General features: G+C 47.6%; 2 protein-coding genes across 3 annotated transcripts; one reads left to right on the top strand and one right to left on the bottom strand.

The window, feature by feature from the left end:
* Positions 1-906: 906 nt before the first annotated feature.
* Positions 907-3,859, bottom strand: LOC114869653 (sialidase-3-like). Its single transcript, XM_029174054.3, has 3 exons — positions 3,711-3,859; positions 3,306-3,545; positions 907-3,215 (listed from the first exon to the last, which is right to left on the bottom strand). The coding sequence occupies exons 2-3, from the start codon at positions 3,528-3,530 to the stop codon at positions 2,208-2,210; spliced, it is 1,233 nt and encodes a 410-aa protein (XP_029029887.1). The 5' UTR covers positions 3,531-3,545; positions 3,711-3,859; the 3' UTR covers positions 907-2,207.
* Positions 3,860-4,017: 158 nt separating this feature from the next.
* On the top strand, positions 4,018-8,203 carry xrra1 (X-ray radiation resistance associated 1). 2 transcript variants are annotated; one of them, XM_029174053.3, is made up of 17 exons: positions 4,018-4,542; positions 4,696-4,826; positions 4,903-4,974; positions 5,062-5,134; positions 5,212-5,309; positions 5,473-5,621; positions 5,950-6,051; positions 6,161-6,267; positions 6,362-6,414; positions 6,492-6,575; positions 6,657-6,750; positions 6,839-6,954; positions 7,035-7,139; positions 7,206-7,320; positions 7,447-7,562; positions 7,656-7,761; positions 7,825-8,203. In XM_029174053.3, exons 1-17 carry the CDS (start codon positions 4,473-4,475, stop codon positions 7,983-7,985), a joined length of 1,752 nt encoding a protein of 583 aa, XP_029029886.1. In that variant the 5' UTR covers positions 4,018-4,472; the 3' UTR covers positions 7,986-8,203. The 2 variants fall into 2 exon arrangements, with proteins under 2 accessions (XP_029029886.1, XP_029029885.1); XM_029174052.3 differs by having other exon boundaries at positions 4,402-4,538.
* The last annotated feature ends 1,368 nt before the right edge of the window (positions 8,204-9,571 follow it).

The raw sequence follows: 9,571 nt of genomic DNA, 5'->3' as shown, positions 1-9,571 counted from the left end.
GCTTTACAGCGAATACATTAACAATCAAGGTGGATGAAAATGATTTTTTTAATATAATTTAGTTAAAAAAAGGGTATGAGCTACTGTACCACCACATGCAATACGTTCGCTGCTTTTAAAAAATACCCCCGACAGCATCTCACTGGACTCATGGACGCCACCGTCCTCGTCCTCCTCAACGTCACAAGAGCAGCGCAGTGCACGAAACGTATGTGTGTGTGACAGCAAGCCGTCCCCTGATGAGGACCGTCATATGGACTGAAAGACGTTGGACGTCTCACTGCCGACACTGTCAGAGGAAAACAGGTTTTCGCTACGTGATTCATCCTTCCTGTGAAGAGACAGTCTGGACAAGGTGATGAAAAACAGAAATGTGGGGACGCCACAGTCGGATGACGAGCACATCTGAGATTTACAAGCCCCTCATCTAATAAAGTACACTTCATACCTTGCCTAGTGGTTGCCTTTGTATCAGTGTCGTGATTGCGTTAATGGTGAGGCAGCATGTCCCTGCTGCTGGGTACAGAAGATACCAGGACCCCACAGACGTAATTCAGAGAGATTTGTAGAGCTTCAATAAGAACCTGAATCAATTTAAAGTCTCTTTCTGCAGAGGTGGCACATGAAACTGGGATAAGACGTATTGTTTATCTGCTAATAGTGTTGCCAAATCCTGATCTGTACGACTCCAGGTCCCAGCGGCTTTAATAAAGTATGTATTCATCTATTTATCACAACTATGAAATACCTAAATCTGCAGCAGGAATGAGAAGTGAACTAAGATGCTGCTGCCTTGGCGTTTTTATGGGACTGCTGATATTTAATAAAAAAGCACCTGGGTTTCCAAGAATTCAAGCAAGAAGCAGCTTATCATCTTAAGTATGTATTTACAGAAAAGGAAGGCAGTTACGTCATCACAGGTTACTTTTATTTTCTATTAAAATACATTTTTCATGCAGTTTTTTATGACTCTCAACAACAAAAATACAGTAACACTAGTGTAGATCCACTTGGAGGCATTTTGCCCAACGACAATAGGCAAAGTGGAAATTTAAAGTCACTCAGTTTTGTGTGTGCAAATTCCTAGTGGCTTTATAAATAGTAGGTTTTCATCTTCTGCTAAATGCTTGATAACCAACAGCCAGCCACCGTGTCAAACCCGCCATTACTGTCCTCACTCATGACGAATGGCTCAATGAATGACATAATACTGAAACATAATATAAAAACATTTAAAAGTTAGGTGATAACCGATCAGCTGGAAATATGCAATGCAGGCTGGTCTCTTCTGTGATTGGTTCAATAAGGAGAGAGCAAAGATGCATTGATTAGAACACAAAGATGTTTTGGCCTCTAGACTTCATCAATGTCAAACATTGAACATATAAAGACAAAGCAGGACAGAGTGTTCATACAGTGGATGAGGGGTCCTTGAATAACATGAAGGATGTGGTGGTGATGAGGAGGAGGCTGTGTGTGTTTAGAAGTGTAGGACAGACAGACACATGTCAATGAGTGAAGAGGTTCAAGGAGTCAGATCAGGGCCGGAGGCACAAGTGATGCAGAGGAAGAGATCAGAGAGCAGAAAACGTGAATCCACAGAGGAACGGCATCTTCCTTATTGAACCTTCAGCAAAATAAACGAATGGACGTTTGCTGCTTCTGTTACCAGCTTTCTAGCACCTACTGTGCGGTGACGGGCTGCGTGTAAAAGGCATATGTGAATCAGAATAGGCTAAATATAAAGGAGAGACTGAGCACGGAGGAAAACTCGACACTCAACTTCGCGGAGGCCTGCTATGATCCTGGTATGAAAATAACGAGAGGTAGGCAAATTCTCCCCGCTGCTCAGAAAACACGGACCGACTAATAAAAAGGTGGAAATGGGCGTGAGGCGCTGGTCCAACATGCAACACGTAGAGTCAGGCCTGTGTCTGCGTCATGCGTTAAGTCCTCCGCCCCGAAGCTTCCCGTCCTTCTACAGCTGCTTGCATATAACACTATTAAGACCTAAAGTACTTTTTCCATGTAAACAGGGAGACATCGAAACACCCGACTAATGCATGCATTATCATCTCCGGAGTGTAGAGCAACAGTAAACACAGACAGATGTTACTGCACAGCATATTTAGTGGCTGTTTTTCTTCTTTTTTTTTTCATTTGCAGGAGAATGTTAGAGCTTAATGTAGAAAGAAATCACCCACGCCTCAATGCATCTTCTTCTCCTTCCTGCTGCCCGTCTGCAAGACGTCATTGAGGGTGAACGACATGAAGGCAATCTGCTCCAGTTCGCTTTCCTTGCCGCACTCCATCAGGCAGGAGAACTGGTCCTTGTCCTCGCTGTAAGCCACGTCGGAGTAGCCGCTGGGCCCGGCGTGGATGATCTTCGGCCTGTCCCACCCCGACGAGTGCAGCGGCGAGCGGTTCAGGTACACGCCCATGTCCCGCCGCCGGGACTTGTCGGTCGGGTGCACGAAGAGCAGCCAGGTCTGCGCGTCGGGCGACAGCAGCGACGTGCCGCACGCCTTGCTCTCGGCGTCGTCGTTGGGCACGAACTCGGGCGCGGGGAAGCCCACGACGCTGCCCTGGCAGCCGGAGCGCGGCTCCACCAGCCCCGGCGCCGTGCGCGGCTTGTCGAAGCACGCGCCGCTGTTCTCGCTCAGGGCCTCGCACCGGTGGCCGCCGGCGCGGCGGGCGTTGCAGTAGAGGTGGCTGCGGCCCTCGTGGTCTATGATCTCCGCCATCTCGCACTCGCACGACTTCTTGCGGAGCATTTTGCCCACGCGCCAGGTGTGGCCGAGGTCCTCGCTGTAGAGCGACAGCGCCCGCGGGTACACGGTGCCGGGGACGGGGAAGGAGCAGCACCTGTGGGGGACGTAATAGGCGTAGGCCGGGATGATCAGCCGGCCGTTCTCCAGCTGGACGCCGTGGCCGGGGCCCACGGCGAAGGTGGCCCACCTATAGATGGTTTCCCCGATCGCGCTCTCGGTCAGGTCTTTGGCTCGGCTCCACGTCCGCCCGTCGTCGCTGCTGCTGACGCAGCAGAGACGCGCCTTGTTCTTGCCTGTGAGGATCTGACACTGCTCGCTGGCGCTTCCCCACACGCAGATGAAGAACAAGAACAGCACCTTGCTGTTCTTCTCAAACACGGGGCACGGGTTCATGGTGCGGTGGTTCGGCAGACAGGCCGTCGACAGCTCCTCGCGGGTCGACCACTGCGAAAACACCACCAGAAGCATAAGCACAGGCGTCGATACAGTAGTCAGAAGTGAATGGGGTTAAAGGCTTAGACAATGAATGAGCACCTGAACAGATCCATCATCTTTCATCGTTCCTCTTCTCATAACAAGGATCTTGGCATCGTGGTCACATGGTGAGGATCTTTTCTCGGCGAAGGCCAGGTAGGTGCGACTGTGCCGCAGGTAAATGAGAGCAGGTATTCTGTACGTTATCCCACTTGGCTCCTTCTCAAACAGAACAGTTTTCACTGGTTCCTCCCCGCTGCCACTTTTTGATGGTGTGTTCCCCATAGTGGATGAGGGCTCCTGCGAACAGACAACGTCCCAGGTGTAAGTGAACAAGTCTCATCTTTGGGCTTATAATATTGTAATAGTGTGACACAGACTCGCAGGAGTTCACTCTCCAGCAGCTAATACGCGGGGGCGCGCAGGCTTTAACGTCCCCGTGTGGCTGCGTAACAAAGCCCTTACCTTCACTTTTCACTCTTCACGGTCGTCACCCTTGATCTTTGCATTATATCGTCTAATTTCACGCCATGGGACCTCTGATGTTCACGACACTGACGAGACGGGTTCATCTGAAGACAAGGCGACGCTGAAGCGAGAGCAACGCGCGCTGTCACTTCCGCGTTCGTGTGGACGCGTCCTGGCTAATCTTGACGTTGTGTTTAAATAGCGCGTTTGAAGCGCCATTGACTCTATCATGCGTATTCTCATTAGTTTGCAAAAACACAACAGACAAGGTAGCTAGCAGTCATATAGTAGGAGGCGTCATCAAAATCGACCTGGCACTACACTAACTGCCAAAACGCCTGCATTACGCATGCGCTTATAGGTTAATTCTAATTAGGCACTACCTAGCTGCTAGCTGTTTTGATTTACCTGGATACAATTTACGATTCATATATGAAACCTGCTGCATAACAGCTTTACTAAGCGTTTATGTCCCATAACACACCACGTTAAGTGGTGAAGCATCTTGTCTATGAATTTAATCTTTGGGCAGATTTGCTCACCTGCCTCTTCCGCCGAGCTTCACCCTCTACCGCCCCTGCTGGACAGGCAGAACAACTTCTCTTAGGAGCTGTTGCTAGGATACAAAGCGCCACAGTGTAGCGCCGTATCAAATGAGTTGTAACAGGCAGAGCAGCCAGTTCCCTGTGTGTATTTAGCACAAACTCCGTGCCCTGATAAATTAAAACACGATGATGTCTGCTGCATCCTGGAAGTTTGATGACGGACAGAGCTGCGCTACTAAATGTTTCCCAGCACGGACGCTACTCAGCCGAAACAGAGAAGGTAGGTGAGTATATTATATTGAGAATATTGAGAGAATGATTAAAATAATATAAAATAAAAGAAAAAAACAATCACACATGTTTTAATAGGTAATAATAAATAAACATTGCAGTTTTAAAAATTTTCTAAACTTCGATACTGTTTCTTTTCCTTGTAGGGGTTGGTCATTGGCTGGTTGCCTTCAGGGAAGCTCAGGAGCAGGAATACAAGACAAGCAGAATTAAAGCGGCGTATAAAAACAGCAGAGTCACCGACGCAGCTGGAACTACGTTAGACGGAGCCCTGCTGGTGAGGCGCTGACACGTCTCTATAGACGCACACAACAGCTGATGCCGTTTTGATGCTGTAGTGGTTTCCTCCGCAGCTGCGCTTACACTGTGTTGACGGACCGTCGGAGCTCTGCTCTGTGGACGTGAGTGAGCAGAACCTGACCTCTGTAAGAACCACTTGTCCTTTTGGAGCCAAACATGTGCATCGTCTCTCAGCAAAAGCTATAAACATATAATTCTTTTGTTTTGCACAGGTCAAACTAGAAGACCTGAGGACGTTTGACAATGTGGCCTACGTCGATGCTTCCATTAACGCCCTCTCTTTAGGTGATTGCTCCTTTACGTCACATTAACCTGTAATATAAGGTTGTGCGTCTTACAGGGGATCATTTGTTTCTCTTCAGGTTCTTTCTGCTGTTTTATGTCATTAAGAGAAATCAATTTGTCTGTAAATGGGATTCGGAACATGGCTTTTGATGCTACTAGTTTCCCACGTCTTGAGGTATTGTATATTATTGCGTATTTGAATTGCTATCAATTGGTAGTAATAAAGAAAAGCATCAGTAATATTCCTAATTACACTAACAGATGCTTGGTAACATCTATTCTTTCTTTTTTGTCATTGTTGTGGTTATTTTTAGTTAAACATATTCAATTTCTTACAGGTTTTGAACTTGTCCTACAACTATCTGTCAGTCGATGACATCGTTTCTGTCGGTCGCCTCACACGTCTGAAAGTCCTTCATCTGAGTGGAAATCAGCTCCATCAGCTCCCTCCTGATCTGGGCTCGTCCAGCCGTGACAACTCTCCAATGTAAATACAGCACCCTGTGGTTAATGGAAGAAGCTGCTGATTTTGGCTTTTAGCTGCTGAATTTAAATCACAGATTGTTCACGTGTTGTGGATCTGTACAGTTCGTTTCAAAGACAGGACACAGTGAAAGCACGTTTGAGACATTTTTCACATTGACCACAAGGGGGTGCAAAGTGAGCACAAAGATATTAGTACACCTGCTCTGCAGCACTGTATAATACTGGACACCTCCATGTATAGTTCTTTATTCTAACACTGAGTCTTATTATAAACTGCAGCCAGTCTTTACTATGTGACATTAGTTGCTGTTGAACTTTGTCTTATTTAGACCAACTCAAGAAAATAAACAGTTTGCAGCCCTTGAAGTCCTGATTCTCGACGACAACAAACTGACCTCCGGCGTCTTCAGCAGTCTCGCAAACCTTAAGAGGTAGTGAGTGGAATCACAGACGTTGATCTACAGATTTAGAGTTGCAGCATTGACTCATAGAAATGTACAGTATGTGTAAAAGCTGCTAATTATTACCTGTCAATTCCAGGCTGAAGTACCTAAACCTACAGGGGAACCACATTTCAGAAGTTCCCTATTTGCAGCTGACGGATCGTTCAGCACCGAGTTCTGTAGATGAGCAAACTAAGGAAACTGGTGAACACCCATAATATGTTGGATGGAAAATGTGAATAACATACCAACATCTCTGTATATTCTGAAAAATACTGGCTTCATCCCCTGCCTCCAGCTCACACTGAACCAAGGCCCATCACCACAGAAAGCATCACGCGGACCCCAGAGGTGAAGAACTATTTACTGTACAGGCTCACACTTACATTACAAGCTGCACTCATACAGTAACAACTCTCTTTTTACAGGAGGACAACTGCGAGGAGCACCTGGTTTTCGGGGCCACTTTGCCGCTACCAGAGCTGCAGTTCCTTAATTTAGCTGAAAACAAGGTGCGTCTGCTGCTGTGCCGTATGTAGAAACAAGGTTTCTCTCAAAGACCTCCTGCCTCATCAGCCTCTTGTCATCGTCAGATCGCGGAGGAAGGAGCCCTGATGGCTGCTGCCCTTTTCCCAAAGCTCCGTGAAATCGACATTCACTCCAACCCTCTAACCGTCAACAGAAGTGGTATCGTTCCCCCATAAAGGACGGAGTTCACACACTATGTCTCAATGTTGGATGCTGATATCTGCTTGTTGGCCTTGTTTGAGCTCAGGAGACCCCCCATTACTGTCCCACTACCTCCAGAAGAGACTGGGAATATCCATTCAGCGCAAGAAGCCAGATGCTGTGAAGCTCCCACTGAAGACGCCGTCACATCCCCAGTGGAAGGTTAAATGAGCTCTGACTCTCCATCGTTTTCATTTACTGACCACCAACTAAACTCCTCCTTCACATTCTGTGTTTTGCAGGTGGAAGATAATGTCGCACATGCGTCACTGAAGCCGCGGATGGAGGTCCAGGCTGCAGAGAGGAAGGGTTCAAAAGAGCAGACGGAGCGCTTCTTTGTGACTCAGGTCTGTCTGAGATGTTGTTTTAGTCACTTGGTAAGAAGCACGCTAATAATTTGACCTCATGTTCAGGTCGCAGATGTTGCTGAGTGCGATGAAGAACGGACTGCAGTCAACAGCGAAAGATTCAGCTCCTGTAAAATGATGTCGGACGTGAAGCTGAATCCTGACGCGATGGAAGCCGTTGGTGAGGAGTGAGGACTGGACTTTCATGTGTAGCTGTTTGTTTTTCTACATTTTCCCCCAAGCCCCAAAGAGCTGGGCTTTACAATGGTCCCATAGTGAAGGGGAATGTTTTTCTTCCATTCAACAGGAATTCAAACAGCTGTTCGGATGCTGGAACACACGCTGAAAAATCTGAATGTTTACAGAGATTCGAGACCAAATCTTGATAGCATCCAGACTCCGTACAGAGAAAAGGAGCGAAGGGTCCGTTACAGTAAATAAATTAAGCATGAATTGTGCAAGCTGAAGAAAAGCGCGTTCCATCACATTCGTCATTTGTGTTTTTCAACATGACAGATTAAGGACCTTCCGCCTCTGAAACCAAGAAAGCAGCCGGCCGAGAGGTCACATGACGCCATGAGGGAAATCAGAAGGAGCACGGCCAAGAGAGAAGTCGCCTTGAGTACGTGACTGAGGCTGATGACAGACGGTGGAGAGTGGCCTCAACACTGTCTCTCCTCCTCAGGTAGCGTCATACGCTGCCCGCGTGCCAACGAGCAGGAGTACAACCAGGCTGTGGCGCTGCTGAGGGACATGCGGGCGAAGTACAAGGCGCTTCGCAGGAAAACCATGGAGCAGGCGGTCGGCGTGGAGCCGGGCGGAGCCGAGGCCCGGCCCGGTCCTTAGAGCGCTGGTCGTTCCCAGGCGCAGCGAACGCATCCCCGTCACAGAGCGTCCCTCCATTAAGTCAAATCAGCAGCAGCTCTCGCCATAATAACAGCACGTCTTCCCAGTTAGGATGGAAGGAGGTGGACGGCAGGGAAACGCAGGGAAAGGCCTGGAAATTGACCTTGTAGAAAATAAAAGATTAAATATACAAATAAAAACAAAATTAAACAGCTGTATTCTATGTGTAGTTTCATATGACTCACACACACGTGGAAGCTGTATTTCTCCCGCTTTGAAACTTTCGCCCCCTTTTCGATTCCGCGCTCTCCAGTCTTTCATACGATCTCAATTGTTTGTGTCTGACGTGGAATGCGCATCCAGCCCAGGTGGAAAGCATCAGCGAGGACCGCTCCCCTCTCGTATCCAGCCGTTGACTCCTTTGCGGTATTTACACCTCGTCCCGTTCGAGTCGCATGAAGCTGCCGTTTCCAACACCTGGTCTTCGGTCTCGGCGTCTGTGGAGCTTTTCTGCTCATTTCCAGCGGTATATTTGATGATAATGAGGAGACGGTGCCAAATGGCAGCGATGTGACACAGACATACTATTTTCCAGTGCGTTGGACCTCGGCTCCACTGAGCGGAGCTCGTCTTGCTGACGTACCCGCAGTATCAGATTCGGCCTCACAGAAAATCCCCACCAGTGTTTTTCCTGCTTCATCCAGGCTCGAGTGTGTCTCAACTGGAGGCCGCTGCGTGTCACGCTGTTGCAGCCTGATCTGGGGCCAGTTTGCCCCAACATGAGTTTATCTTGGCCGTTACTGAGCGGTGAGTAATTTCCAAGCGATGGTGATTAGTACTTCATACAAGTACACTCATTTATGGTTTCATAAATCCTATTGTGCAAGAGGCTGTTCAGTCAGTGTAAACGCATTCACCTCAGCAGACTCATCAAACTGTTAAGTGACTACTTAGAACAAGTATTTAAAAGTATTTGAGTTGAAATCAGTCATGTTGCTCCTTAGTGACTAAATAGAGGCTAAAGATGTAAAAATGATCTGTTATAGTGACAAATTACTTCAAGACCAATGATGGTTACACAATCCACATGTTGGTAATTCCATTTCATTCCTGCAGCTAAAGGTTTCACTGCAATAAGCAAAATGCTGTGGGTTTTTTTTATTTTTTTTATTGGCCTCCGTCTCACATTTAACATCAACAAAGAACAATCAGAATAAGGCTGCGTTGCGCATTTTCCTCCCCAGCTCCAAGCATGAAAAACCGATGGGGTGAGTTATTAACTGGAAACACATTTGTGTTCATGCTCTCGGTGATATAACAGAGTCTGGCAGCAGAGATGGGGACTCCGTCCAAAAGCAAAAAAAAAAAACAACAAAAGACATGGTGGAGAAGGAACCCTAGAACGTGTTTATCCGTCTCGAGGGTTCTTCACTCGAACGCTCGGATGCAGAACCTCCTCACGCGCCCGGCCCGAATCCCTCATCAACACTCCTCATTACTCAAGTGCCCAATGAGTTCAGACTGGACCTATTCATTATTTCTCCTGATGGACAACTGAACTGTAACACACTTATCATGTAATCCTG

Source organism: Betta splendens, chromosome 14, assembly GCF_900634795.4.
Source record: "Betta splendens chromosome 14, fBetSpl5.4, whole genome shotgun sequence".
NCBI classification, from domain to species: Eukaryota; Metazoa; Chordata; class Actinopteri; order Anabantiformes; family Osphronemidae; genus Betta; species Betta splendens.
The sequence above is the reverse complement of the archived record's forward strand: the minus strand, read 5'-3'. Positions and strand labels throughout refer to the sequence as shown.

What these genes read in the sequence shown, in the direction of transcription:
- LOC114869653 (XM_029174054.3), bottom strand. Translation starts at nt 3,530, where the DNA reads ATGGGGAACACACCATCAAAAAGTGGCAGCGGGGAGGAACCAGTGAAA. An exon ending in AAGATGATGGATCTGTTCAG is followed by an intron (nt 3,216 to 3,305) that starts GTGCTCATTCAT and finishes GTGTTTTCGCAG; the next exon opens with TGGTCGACCCGCGAGGAGCT.
- xrra1 (XM_029174052.3), top strand. Translation starts at nt 4,445, where the DNA reads ATGATGTCTGCTGCATCCTGGAAGTTTGATGACGGACAGAGCTGCGCT. An exon ending in ACTCAGCCGAAACAGAGAAG is followed by an intron (nt 4,539 to 4,695) that starts GTAGGTGAGTAT and finishes TTTTCCTTGTAG; the next exon opens with GGGTTGGTCATTGGCTGGTT. An exon ending in TGACGCGATGGAAGCCGTTG is followed by an intron (nt 7,321 to 7,446) that starts GTGAGGAGTGAG and finishes TCCATTCAACAG; the next exon opens with GAATTCAAACAGCTGTTCGG.